At 48.6% G+C, this 13,418-nt stretch overlaps 5 protein-coding genes across 5 annotated transcripts; 3 read left to right on the top strand and 2 right to left on the bottom strand.

Moving 5' to 3' along the window:
• Positions 1 to 474: 474 nt before the first annotated feature.
• On the top strand, positions 475 to 1,182 carry M431DRAFT_525321 (hypothetical protein; the record flags this gene model as incomplete). Its single annotated transcript, XM_024920614.1, has 1 exon — positions 475 to 1,182. One exon carries the CDS (start codon positions 475 to 477, stop codon positions 1,180 to 1,182), a length of 708 nt encoding a protein of 235 aa, XP_024768251.1.
• A 924-nt stretch (positions 1,183 to 2,106) lies between these two features.
• On the bottom strand, positions 2,107 to 3,220 carry M431DRAFT_21230 (hypothetical protein). The gene has a single exon (XM_024913466.1). The coding sequence runs from the start codon at positions 3,152 to 3,154 to the stop codon at positions 2,138 to 2,140; it is 1,017 nt and encodes a 338-aa protein (XP_024768252.1). The 5' UTR covers positions 3,155 to 3,220; the 3' UTR covers positions 2,107 to 2,137.
• Positions 3,221 to 3,688: 468 nt separating this feature from the next.
• On the bottom strand, positions 3,689 to 5,265 carry M431DRAFT_513592 (hypothetical protein). Its single transcript, XM_024920056.1, has one exon. The coding sequence runs from the start codon at positions 5,108 to 5,110 to the stop codon at positions 3,773 to 3,775; it is 1,338 nt and encodes a 445-aa protein (XP_024768253.1). The 5' UTR covers positions 5,111 to 5,265; the 3' UTR covers positions 3,689 to 3,772.
• A 667-nt stretch (positions 5,266 to 5,932) lies between these two features.
• M431DRAFT_99532 (hypothetical protein) lies at positions 5,933 to 6,908 on the top strand (the record flags this gene model as incomplete). The annotated part of the gene is made up of 2 exons (XM_024925163.1): positions 5,933 to 6,440; positions 6,499 to 6,908. 2 exons carry the CDS (start codon positions 5,933 to 5,935, stop codon positions 6,906 to 6,908), a joined length of 918 nt encoding a protein of 305 aa, XP_024768254.1.
• Positions 6,909 to 7,653: 745 nt separating this feature from the next.
• M431DRAFT_99702 (hypothetical protein) lies at positions 7,654 to 8,542 on the top strand (the record flags this gene model as incomplete). Its single annotated transcript, XM_024925186.1, has 2 exons — positions 7,654 to 7,716; positions 7,778 to 8,542. The coding sequence occupies 2 exons, from the start codon at positions 7,654 to 7,656 to the stop codon at positions 8,540 to 8,542; spliced, it is 828 nt and encodes a 275-aa protein (XP_024768255.1).
• Positions 8,543 to 13,418: the final 4,876 nt, after the last annotated feature.

Here is a 13,418-nt window from a genome sequence, read left to right on the forward strand (position 1 = left end):
AAAGGACCCTTGGGGTGGCGTTTTTAGATTGGCCCCCGACGCTACCAAGGGGTTTATGGGTTTATGCCGGGGCATGGCCCTCGGTGTCGCTCTTCGCATATCGGCCTTCTCATTGTTACTGCAGTTTCCCTCTCGGCCCTTCCATTTGCCATCTTGAGAGAATTTTCTTCTTCTTTTCTTGTTCTAAAAGATGGCGTTTGCCTTCCTGCTTCAGTACGGATCGTGCGTGGACGACATTTTCCGCTAGGAAAATGTAGGCATCAATGGAGATGGATTCATGTATAAAAGGCAGAGTAATTTCCTCTCTCCAGACTGTTTTCTTTTTCCTTCATCCAGTCATTCTACTTCCATTCCTTTACTTCAACACTTTCCTTCAAACACTCCTTTCTTTCTAAATTCAACCATTGATACCCTTGGTCTCAAATAGTCCATTCTCTCCTTTTCTTCCATATATATCTCAATCAACACTTCAAAATGTTCGCCAACATTGCCATCATTGTTACCGGCCTTGCCGCCGTCGGCTCTGCTCTTCCTGCCACCAGCAGCGCAACCAAGCGTGGCATCGCAGACAAGTACACTTTCTACCAGGGTGACGGATCTTCCGCCGCTGGCTGGCCTTCTCAGGATGCCTGGGGCACCTGGGATGAGCTCTGGGACGCCAACGTTCCCCTCATGCAGAAGTCCTGCGTCTGGAACGGCTGGGTCGGTGATGACTCTGATTCCGAGATCCAGGATATCGCCAACGCCATCAAGTCCACTGCCAAGTCCACCGGTGTCGACGAGCGCTTCATCCTCGCCATCATGATGCAGGAGAGCAAGGGCTGCGTCCGTGTTCCCACCACTAACAACGGTGTCACCAACCCCGGTCTCATGCAGTCCCACAACGGAGCCGGTAGCTGCTTCGGCATCAACCCCTGCCCCTCATCCACCATCAGCCTCATGATCAACGACGGTGTTGCTGGCACCTCCGAGGGCCCTGGCCTTGAGAAGCTCCTGTCTCAGGCTGAGGGCAAGGTTGGCAACAAGGGTAGCCAGGCCTACTATGCCACTTCTCGTCTGTACAACAGCGGATCTGCTGATTACACCAACCTCGACAATGGCCTGGGCAGCACTGCTTGCTACGCTTCTGACGTCGCCAACCGTCTCACTGGTTGGACCCTTGCTACCAGCACCTGCCACTAAATGGCTTGATATCTCATAAGCATGGCTTATAGAGGTTGCGTTCTTTTGTTATTGAGATTTATATATGGTCCTTCTTTCATCCGTATATAAATTGTCCAACTATATATCATTACAAATATTCTTGTACAAAGTTTTATAGAACCTGCCTACACTCGTTTGACACGACAGGCTTGAATACATATTGCGCTTAGATCCAGCGCATATTTCAAATCATATAATTACCTTGACTGCTCCATCCTTGTGATCGATTCACTCTATGCTCGAGTGACCTAACCCTCAACCCTTTTACCCAGAATTATACACGCCGCTAGGTTTCCTGTCTCGACTTCCAATGGCATCTTTGCTGAAAGTTTGTGTCTACTATTGATGATAGCCACGAACATAATTTACCCAAGCAACCAGAAAACGAGGCCGGCAAGAGATGGAAAGTTCCGCATCTGATGGGACAGTGTGAATATTTTATGACTACTCTCATTGTGTGAATACATCAAGTGGAGACTCTTTTGCTAGATAAATGACAAGTTAGCGAGAAAGCGAGTCAGCCCACCACGAGTCTAGCAGAGACTATTTCGCGCAAACAATGCCCAACTGACCGTGATCCCGTTCATCTTGTTGGTTGGGTAAATACGTCTGTGCCACTAATCGTCTTACACGGCCCTCGAACTAACGTCGCAAAAAAGGTCTAGCAATTCAACTGTGGCTGGCTTGACTAGGCTAACTGCAGGCAAGCTCAAGAAGATGGGTGACATACATCCGCATTTGTCAGCCTTCATACACAGTACACCTTCTTCTCTTCACCGTCGGTGAGATGGCAAATCACGATTTTGGAGCTAGCCGTCCGAAGCCGGGCTTCTCCCCGGCTGTTCGGTCTCCTCGACGGATGTTTGTGTAAGCTTAGCAAAGTTGTACTGTAGTATTATGTAACACAACTATTGAATTCATTCGGTTACACTTTTCAGATGCGGCAGGCATCCTCAATCATCTCCTTGGATATCTCATCCATGAAAAATAACGATGATATGTGGCCTCCAGGTAACAACTTGAGCCTCGCACACTTATAGTTGGCTACAAGCCAATCATTAGTCCCTCCTCCGATGTAATCCTTCTTAGATCCCACAACCAGCACGGGCTTTGTAGAGTGCTCTGCGTCCAAAGTACGGGGATCAAATCCCCAGTCAGAATGAATGATGTCGGATACTTCCATGAAACCATCCCAGTTGTTGCAGCATTTGACCGTGCGTTCTGCCATTTCGCGAATAACTGTATGTTCTGTGAAGTCGTTCTTTTGCAGCCATTCGTCAAATATTTGTTTCTCCTCGTGATCCATCTTGTCGAATATCGCGTCTTTGAGAAAATGCGTTGCGCCGTCGACAGAGTGCAGCTTAGATCCAATGGCAATCTTGAACAGATGCTGCAGTAAACGGAATGGGATGATTCTCGTTGGCGGCCCGAAAGAAAACCAATTGTGCCAGTTAATTTTCTTTGCGTATCCTACATGATACTTGAGCGGAGAGAAGCCGCTGAGCAAAAGACAGCCGACAATTTTTCGACCAAAGGGAAAGAGGTCATATGGTGCGCCGTATAGCATTTGCGCTTGAACAGTGCCGTATGAACCACCTGCAAGATATAAAACGTCAAAGTCTCCGGTGGGATAAAAGTGACTCAGAAGTGCATTCATATCATTAGCCAACGTAATATGGTACGGCACTGAGTGATCGCGATTGCTCGAATTTCCCATGCCCGAGAGCGTTGGGGAGATCCAAAGAGCCTGTTTCTCACGAAACGGCTCAGGGACGTGAGCAGATGTGCCGACACTCATGATTCCGACGAAGAATATGACAATGGTCCGGGAAGTGGTAGGACCGTTGTAAGTGTAGGCCAACTGTCTGCCTCCTGGCAGAAGAAGAATATGTTCTTCATCTCCCTTGATTTCGTCGTATTCCTGACCAACAGTTGGGTTATTTAAGGCCATTTGGTTTCAAGTAAATAATAGGGGTGTTTTGGTGTCGACAGTCTAGCGAGGTTGCCGATAACCAAGAAACAGGTCTTTATATCGTGGGAATCAACTCGAACTGTGTTTTGAGAAATGATGCAGAGTAATTTACTTTTAATATGGAAGATATTCACACCGAATTTAAATAATTCCCTGTTTTATCACCTCCTGATCCGTTGTTTTGTCACTTATCGGCAATGTGAGGCTGAGTATCGTATTCATCGGGTTATGAGTTTTCGTAGTAACCCACCCTGCCTTAGCTCGGTCGGCATTCATTTTACAAGCCAAATTTCATGCAATAGTCTTTGGGTGTGAGACAATGGACAGGCCTTGAATCCTTCTGCGCTCTGGTAAAGTAACTTAAATTATTTTATGCCATATTCGGGTGATCTCGACCTTGGCTATTTTTTCTTGTGACTGTTTGCTGGCCCAACCAGCTGACAGTTATGAGCGCCAGACGAGAGATTAGCATAGCGCTAAGAAAAGGACATTCTGAGTTGGGACAAATGCATACGGCTGAATCGTTATAAATTTGTAAATGCAGTGCTTTTAAATGACCTAGAATACAATTTGTGTCTTTTACAAGAAGCTGGCTACCTAGTTGGACCAGCCTTTCGGTCCTCCCCAGGTTCCCTTCACCATGTGGTTATAGTAAACCCACGGGAAAAAGTTCTTCTTCAGGTAGTAAAAGGATCTCCGAGGAACTGCCTGGTCAATACCAAACCAGTCGCCAAAAGTCTCTTTTGGTACTCCTCCATACTTGAACTCAGCAAGGAGGACCTTGCCGTATTCCGTCAACAGAGGACATGAGGCATATCCATCATAGGTTGCCTCGGCGGCTTTGCCCTCCATAGTCTGCAACAGGTTTTGAACGAGAACGGGTGTCTGTGAAGTAATGGCGGCCGCAGTCTTGGATGTGGGAAGACTGGATGCATCGCCAGCAGACCAGACATTTGGGTATTTCTTGTGGCGAGTTGTGCCGTCATCAACATCAACATAACCAGCCTCGTTCGCCAGAGCACTGTTCTTAACGAAGGCATGAGGACCCATTTTGGGCACAACGTGCAAAAGATCAAACTGCTTTGTGACGGCCTCCTTTCCATCCGGCAGAGCAAAAGTGGCCTTGTTGCCGTCGATGGCAACGAGATCGTGCTGGAATAATCCCTCAACTCCTCTCTCCTTGCGGAGCTGTTCCAGCGCGGCGTTATACTTGGCAACGCCGAACATGACAGGCATTCCGGTGGCAAAGCTGATTTGGATGGCAGAGCCGGAGGGATTGCTGGGGTCATAGAGACCCGCGCGCTTCCAGTAATCCAGAGCGAGCCACAAGATCTTTTGAGGAGCGCCTGCGCACTTGATGGGTCCTGCAGGCTGAGTGAAAATGGCAGTGCCCTTCTGAAGTCTCTGAATAGTGTCGTATGCCTTGTCGCACGTGTCGTAGTTGTAAATGGTCGAGACGGAACTTCTTGAGTCCGCTAGAGCCTCGGAGAGGCCTTTGACGCTACCATAGTTAATCTCGATGCCAGGTACAACAACCAGCTGCTCATAGGTGACTTTGTCGCCCTTGCCCAGTGTAATTGAGTTATCATCAGGTGAGAAGCCAGCAACGCTGTCGTTATAGAATTTGAACCTGGGGTCAACAAGGCTGTTTAGAGGCCTTCGCAGCTCCTCCTTGGTCTTGAGACCACCGCCCACGAGGGTCCACCCGGGCTGGTAATGGTGCCACGTTGCGGGATCAACAACAGCAATGTCATCCTGGGAGAATTTGCCAGATCGAAGGAGCTTGTGGCTAATATCCAGGCCAGCGGCACCGCCTCCAATTACAACAACTCGATGACTCCGGCCAGGAGAGACATTGGAAACAGTTGCGAAGCTCCGAGAAGCGGAACGGCTGGCAGCTCGGCAAGCTAGAGACATTGAGCGTGCTTGGAACATGGTGAAGATGAAGAAGTAAAACCACCAAGGAAAAGAGTAGGCAAAGAGAAGAAAAGTAAACCACCCAGAGAAGAAAACAAGATGAGAATAAGCCCTGTAAGAAAGAAAAGTATCCAAGAAACTTAAAACTCAAGCTTCAACAAAAGCTCTGCAGGCCAGGATGAATAATCACCGATCGCGCCATCGACTAACCACCGCCAGCCGTCTCCAATCCCCGACTTCCGGCCTTCATCAGAAATGCAACAGATCCGAGGATTTACCGGCCGCCCGTAGCGACGAGCCGAGAAGGTGGCCCAAGATCCGGCGACTGGCCAAGAGCCATCTTCCGGCCGGAACTCGGTGGCGGCGCTGACGGGATAAGCATACTTGAGAGGATCGCCGACCTCGAGCGTGACTCGCCGAACACACGGAGCAGCTCGGATGAGATGTGGCATGACCTCAGCTTTCGGGCTTCAGACACGGCAATTCGATTCTAGGTTATTAAACACGTCCCCGTCACTACCGGGCTCTTGAGCTGCATCCCTCTTGAGCTGACGCAAGGTAAGACAAGGAGGGCGACAACAACCATCACACAACACGGGCTATAAAACATCTAGAATGTCTCTTCGATGTCGAATTCCGGCCTGCAGAAAGCAGTTGGCAGCAGACTTGAATCTCACTCCAACTTCAGCAACGCGTCCTTTATCACATACCAGGTGCTTCAGCAGCTGCAACATTCGTCCCCTTGGTCAAAACCGCAGATATTCATCATTCCGCCCTGGATTAGTCTCAAGCAGCACGGCAAGTGTTGGGAAACCTCAAACCTTGAGCACATTTAGAAACATGTCGTCCACCACAGCGTCTCAAAAGGCCACGGAGCCCATCATTCATGACGTGTTTGAACAAGATACTGGTACATGGCAGTATGTTGTGGCTGACCCGTCCACAAACATCGCTGCCATAATTGATCCTGTCTTGGACTATGATCGCGCAACTCAAAGCATTACAACACGCACCGCCGACTCATTGCTAGCCCTGGTCAAGGAGAAGGGATACAAGGTCGACTGGGTATTAGAAACCCATGTCCATGCAGATCATCTCACCGCGGCATCATACCTGCAGCGCCGCCTGGGTCAGGAGCAGGGATACAGTCCATCCGTTGCTATTGGCAAGCGGATTGGTCAAGTGCAAAAGTTCTTTGGCCAGCGATATGGGGTTCCAGAGGAACAATATGGAGTCGTCTTTGATCATCTTCTCGACGATGACGAGAAATTTGAGATTGGTGATCTACAAGCCATGGCGATGCATCTCCCTGGTCATACTCCTGATCATATGGGATACAAGGTCGGAGGTAAGATGCCACTACTTTTAACTACAGCTTATTCTAGGTTACTGACTACCGCCTCCAGATAACGTCTTTTGTGGTGATTCTGTTTTCAATGCCGATATTGGCACTGCGCGCTGCGATTTCCCTGGCGGCAGCGCCGACAGTCTCTACTCATCAGGTCGCAAGCTGCTCAGCTTGCCAGATAATGTCAAGATATGGACTGGCCATGATTATCCCCCGCAAGGACGCAGCGGCCCCAGGGCATACATGACTGTTCACGAACACAGAGAGCAAAACAAGCATCTCAAGGACGGCATCACAGAAAAGGAATTTGTTACCATGCGAAATGAACGTGATGCTACACTGGCAGCACCACGGATGCTCCACCAGTCTCTCCAGATAAACATCCGAGGAGGGCGGCTGCCCACTCCAACTGAAGATGGCCATCGAATGCTACGGCTACCGCTGGATTTAAAAGGCCCAGAATGGTAGGTGGGACACATTGAGGACTGAGTTGGTCCACCCAGCCTCGCATATGTATGCAGCTCACCCCACGGCGGCGCAAGATACATATATGCATTCATTTTGGAAATGCATGAGATTTTAATGGATATGTGGTTGTAGCATTCAAGTATGGAGATCTAATGCCAACCACTTTTCGTCTTTTCGTGTAAACGGGCGTTGTTAGTTTAGTTTTTCCTACAATACTTAGGCTAGTGTATCACCAAAAACTCCAATTCACCTTTCTCCTCCGCCCTTCTCGTATCACAGCGCTATGCCTCATGATTTCAATTTCATGCGATTAATAGTCTGCTTATTGCAACTAAATTCTCTAAGTCTTACCGCTGTGAAAACTGACATCACTGTATAATATCGTGCCATCTCTGCTTCATCGCGACAGCTTCTGCAGATCCCCTTTGTTGCCGGTGCAACCAACAACGGGATACCAGCATATTTAATACCAGCGCACTGACGTAAAAAAACAAGAGAATTGTGAACACTCGGATGCAAATGGCCAATAATCTATCATTCGTTGAACCTGAATTGGCGCAGAGGAAAGTGACACAAAACTCACTTTCCACAAGCTACTTGGCCCTCGCGTACTTATGCGGACCCTTTCCGGAGACTTTCACCACGATATTTCTTCTCCTTTGTTTCCTCACTACCTAAGTATATAATGGCTAAATCGTCACTCTCTTTATCACATTTAACACACAAGTCATCATTGCTCTCCGAAATGGAAAACGGCCAGCAAGGAAGAGAGGATCTGGCGGCAGCGAACCGCGAGTTCTGGAAGTTAGTGTCCGGACGCCACATTGCTCAGAAATAAGCTAACTTTGAACAGCACTCACGGAAACAAGATATTCGGCTCACAATGGATGCTTAGTTTCGCCAAGAAGATTGGTGATGCCCTCTCCGACAATGTCGAGTGGATGGGCATTCGCCGTCGATCCGAGAGCGGCCCCCCCGTGAAACTTCTCGACTATGCTTGTGGCTACGGTATGGTGTCGAGCGCGCTCCTGGGACAATTCGACGTCATCAAAGGGATCGACATTTCCGATGCCAGTGTGGCGGCCTACAACGAGATGGCTCAGCAGTCGGGTGTTCCGCCTGGTCTCATGGTTGCCGTTCAGGGCTCCATACCCGCCATATCGACGAACACTGTGCTGGCTACGGAAGAGTTTTTCGACTTCGATGTCATTGCAATAAGCATGGCCCTTCACCATATGGGTGACCAAGTCGGCGTTATATCCGGCCTCTACGAACGGCTGCGCAGCGGTGGTGTTTTGGTCGTCGTTGATCTGGCACCAGAGGCTCACGTCCACGATCATGCCCACGACCACTCTCATGGCCACACCGATTGTGCTGGGGGTAGCCACTCTCATGACCATTCCCACGGCCACTCTCATGGCGCAGTTTCATCTCATCACACAATTTCTAAACATGGGGGATTTGAGCCTGAAGACATGAAGGCTCTTCTGGCCGAAGCTGGCTTCACTCCTGAAAGCTTTGGCTACAAATTGTACCCCGACACCACGCCGCATGTTTCCAATGTCCCTCAGCATGGTACTTGCCAGACATCCAAGTTTAAGCCATTTTTCATTGCCAAGGGGGTGAAGCGATAGAGTTTGGGAAGCAATTTGTGACGCTGGGAGAGCGGCAGGGTGGAAACGCATACTTGCATCTATAGACACAAGCAGACACTGGTTTGGCGCGAGCTTAAGATCCAATTGACAACAATTTTTTCTCCGGTTATACAGGGGTAAAGAGAGAGTTTTCCCCTTCTTCATAATTGCTCTAGTTGAGCCTTAATAGATCCTGTCGACGTACTACGGATTGTGTTAGCACTGCCGGATGGCCTACCTTAGTATCATTTACTCCAATAAAGAGCACATATTATAGGAATTTGCTGGTGATAGAACTCGTAAAGCACAATGACTATATCAGCATCCGTACTTGAAGTGAGAAATCTCAATAAATGACAGATGCTGCGAAGCAAACTCAGGGAGCAATTTGCTCGGTCCGTCCCAGAGCGTTTTCCACTTCATGCGCAACAAGACTGAAGAAAATGCGCCGCAACACTCATCGTTGTTGTGCATTATTTAGTTGGGCGTCCGTGACTACATGAAAAAGGGGCGGGTATCATAGCAAAGGCGCGCAATACTACAGACGATAAGCCGCGAAGGATTCATAAGTGCACGTGTTAATAAAGAGAGGGGATTGTCGGATAACTCAACTAACTCATTGAGCCCGCTCGTGATCAATTTCTTCCCTTCTGGCTAAACTCTTGCGACGCAAAGTCTTGCCTTCTTCTCAGTCTTCTAGCAAACTATTCGCGAAACCAAGATGACTGAAACAAATATTGAGACCCCATTGGTAGCGCAACCACAGCACCAAATACTCTTGTCGCCGCTGGATGCAGCGTGGGATCCTTCATTGCCCACCGACGACATTGATGAATACTGCTGGACACCCCTGCAACTCGCCGCTAGAAGTGGAGAGCTACAGATCGTCCAAGAGATCCTCGCCTCCAACCCCTCATCTGTGAACGACCCTCCAAGTGGCTACTATGGCCAGACGGCCTTGCAAGCTGCTTGCATGCAGGGACATGAAGATATAGTAAGATGTTTACTTGATGCTGGAGCAGATGTCCACTTCTGTGGCGGGAACAACTTCCAGCGCACTGGCCTCCAGATTGCCTGTGGGCAAGGGAATGAAAAAGTTGTGCGAATGCTCCTGGCCGCGGGTTCCGAGATCAACATGAGTCCGGCGACGAACCACGGCATCCGTGTGCTGACGCAAACCCACCAAACAGCTCAATCAGCACCTAAAACTTTCGCCGTCGCTCGATACAATGGAAGAACTGCACTGCAAGCAGCATCGGAACGCGGCCATCTCAGCATCATAAAGCTGCTGTTAGAACTCGGGGCAGAGGTCAACGCCCCTCCGTCGCCAATCGCCGGTCGCACGGCGTTACAGGCGGCATCTAGGGGCGGGTTTGTGGCAGTCGTGCAGCTGCTGCTGGAAAATGGAGCACAGGTAAATGCCCCATCGGCTAGGTACAAAGGCATCACGGCTCTTCAGGGAGCATGCTTGCAAGGGAGCCCGGAAATTGTAGACCTGCTGCTCAAGTCCGGTGCAGATGTGCAGGCGTCTGGCGGAGGCTACGATGGCGATGGAACAGCTTTACACGCAGCTGCTGAGAAGGGATACATTGAGATTGTGAAAAAGCTTGTTGGCATCGGAGCGGACGTCAATTCAAGCTACAATCGCAGAGGCCAGACGCCGATCCAGGGGGCTATGGCAGGCGGACATGAAGAGGTGGTCGAATATCTCCGAGACAAGGGCGCTGTGGGCAGGACCGGGGGAGGCATCTTCATTTTCAATCACTCAGCTGGTCAGTAAAGTCCGATCGTGGGCGAGGTTCCGCTCATACACAAGGGACAATGTCAATTGGTGCAGACGTTACTGAAGCAATCTACCTACATCTAGTAATATTAAAATGAGATGATCCCTCGTCGATATCAATGTAGCAATACTAACAGTGAGCATCATGCGCGGCTTTGGAGTCTCACCACATCTTGTAGCAAACTGATTATGAAGGAGCACTTGGATGTTGTGATCATGGTCAGCGACTGTGTCAGGGTCGGTTCGAGATATTTTAGCGCCAGATTGTCGTACGAATGCCCTGACGGCGGGCTCTCGGTGTGAACCGGCCTTCCCGGAACCCGGATAAGCGGTTGGTCGTTTAGCAGTTGCTGTGATATTACTTCCTAGCACTGAGTAGTACAAGCGTCAGTTGCATGGTTACATACTCCGTAAAGGTAGGATTGCCAGAGTCTGTATGTAGGTATTTTTCGAGCAACACAGAGCGCGTCTTTGAGTCCCTTGGCATAATCAGCACAGGAGGATATGAAACCCGTGGGGCATTGTGATAGTGTTTAGCTTCCACATCTAATATGATACAGGGGTTTAGGCGTGGAGTGCCGAGCAATCTCGTATCCGGCTCTGTCTCTCCACCAATGAGAATCCTCGGTAGGCAACAAGCTTACCAGTGAACCAACGACATAGTGGTCCTAGTCATGAACACGGGGGCGGTCGCAAGCCGTACGGAGCGGACGACATTTACACAATAGGGGCGGCCTTGCACCGAAAGCCGCTCAGTCTTTGAGAGTTAGGTGTCCTAGTCTCCCCGAAGCAACCTGTTACAGCACTATCTGTAGTGGGATACTGGACGTGCTGACATTTAGAAATTGTAGCCAGGACAATCCAAGGTTGAGACAACTTTGCACAACGTACGAAACAACATCAACTACCCTATATACCAAAGTAAAACATAAGTTGAGTTCACGCAGCCCGTCTTAGTAGAAACAAGTGCTACGTGTATGTAAGTTGTATTCGTAGATGTCTCCTCCGAGAAAATAATCAATGACGTAATTGCATCCGACGGGAGATTCTGTCTCAAAGGTCGTACATAGAGTACTACCTTCTTTCTTAGATTATGACCATAATGATGCCGTCGTGATACTTTCAATGTGTAACGAAATGGTTTCTTCGAATTATATTCAATCTTCTAAGCGAACAACTCGTGATCATCAAGGCACTGATGTGTTGTCGTTACTGTTTAGCCTATATAACATTTGACAGAATCTTCCGATTGGGGAATATAAAATAGCCAAAATATTGCATGCATATTGCTACCCTAAAACCCGAATAAACTCAGATAGTTTAGGAAATAGCCAAGAAGTAACATTGCAGTTGATCGACGAAGTATCTAGTGGTGAAATGGTGCTCCTTTGTTCAATGGCTGCCTTCTCCTATTTCTTGGACGACCGAGAAGATGCCGAGCGTATATTGGACTAGGTGAATATTTCAATTCGATGAGTCCAAGAGGTAGGGGGCGAATGGTAGTATCAACACCCCCTTTTTCTTATCATAATGATTTCATGAGTTCATCTAGGCAGCGAGGAGCCGATGGGACAAGTGATGAATTACTACACTTGCTCAACAATTTCCCGTCGTGATATAGCTGTTAACCTCAAATGGGTGCTGCTACTCAATTTGAGACTGGGAATTATTGAAATTCTTGTTGAGAGCTGGGATTCCTTACCAGATGATGATTAAGGGGGCCTATGGGTAGATAAAGCATAGATTGGCGAAACTGAAAAGATGACTTCTATGAGTCTCTTCGAGTAATGTATTGATGAATTGATAAGTATTGTGCTATCATGAAGGTACTTAGTGACAAGGTATACGATGAAACTCTCCCTGTTTTTTGTAGTACTGTCGTAATATCCTTTGCCGAATATTCTTTGAAGTAACCAAGATGCTTGAGACGGTGTGATCAGCATTTTGCTAGCTATACCCTTCGGGATACGAGTGCAAGGCTGTGAAATAGGATGGGGATCCCTGTCTGAGACATCCCAAGGTCTTTGAAAACCCTGTGTTGCTCTTATTTTATTATCTGATTACTCAACTCTCAGAACAATCTCTTTTAAACATAGAAACAGTGAAATCTCCGTTTGCAAACACTCTCATTATAGGACAACTTGAATGCGGACCACATACACAGAGAGGCAAGAACTTGACTGGCGAGCAATGATTTCTCTCGTAATCAGGTCCTTATAATTCGCCCCCGTCTTCCGCTGACACACACTGGAAGTTGTCTTTCATGATCCGTCCCCCACGTATATACGAAATAGAACACTGGAAATACATTGGCGGCTTTTCTATACCACCACTTTTCCTGTTTCACGATTTTGCTTCCGGCGCCAATGTCAACAAAAGCGGGCCAGGCCGCTAGTCGTAATGACAGGCGCAAGGGTGTGACAGAACGATCAAAAAAGTAATCCGTAAGAATCACAGCTGGATGCCAAATTTTAGTTAATTTCACGGAGGTAATGTGCCTAAGCGCTAGCGATGAATCGCTGGCTGGAAACGCGTCAAGGACAGCAAGCAGCGCTAATAACTCTGGGCATCATGTTGTTTGCGTGTCTTGTGAAACGGGCCGACAAGAGGCGCGTCGAGTGGCTGCGTTCATGTAGGTATGTGTTGTATCCAATCCTCCTTCTACAATGCGAAAAGGATTTCATTTTTTTTACAGGGTGGTTGGTGTGTAAGTAATGCATGTGAGACCGTCTCGTGAGGTTTGCTGATCTTACGGATCATCGACCTGCCCTTTGCGTTGGTGAGATTTGCTATGCGAACCTCTTCGGCATTTAAAAAAAAGGGACGGTGGCAAAGGTGGCAGCTGAGAAGGCCGGCAATGCCCGGTCAGCGGCTGTGGATGTCGCTGATGCACGAACGATCAGGTACGGAGCAGGCGGTAAAATATGCTAGTTTGATGCTTATTTTCTTCCACTGTTGCCAGATCAGGCGGGTGAAGCGAGGCTTCTGGGCGTTGTTGGTGGAGTTCATCTGTGGGGGTTACCATCTCCGGCTCGTTTCGTTTCGAAACGCTTGGTGTCACATCGATAGTGAGTGGCCGCCACGCATCAGAGG

This window comes from Trichoderma harzianum, assembly GCF_003025095.1.
Source record: "Trichoderma harzianum CBS 226.95 unplaced genomic scaffold M431scaffold_24, whole genome shotgun sequence".
Lineage (NCBI taxonomy): Eukaryota > Fungi > Ascomycota > Sordariomycetes > Hypocreales > Hypocreaceae > Trichoderma > Trichoderma harzianum.

Bases quoted from the DNA above. Each gene is read 5' to 3' on its own strand.
- M431DRAFT_21230 (XM_024913466.1), bottom strand. From the start codon at position 3,154: ATGGCCTTAAATAACCCAACTGTTGGTCAGGAATACGACGAAATCAAG.
- M431DRAFT_513592 (XM_024920056.1), bottom strand. From the start codon at position 5,110: ATGTTCCAAGCACGCTCAATGTCTCTAGCTTGCCGAGCTGCCAGCCGT.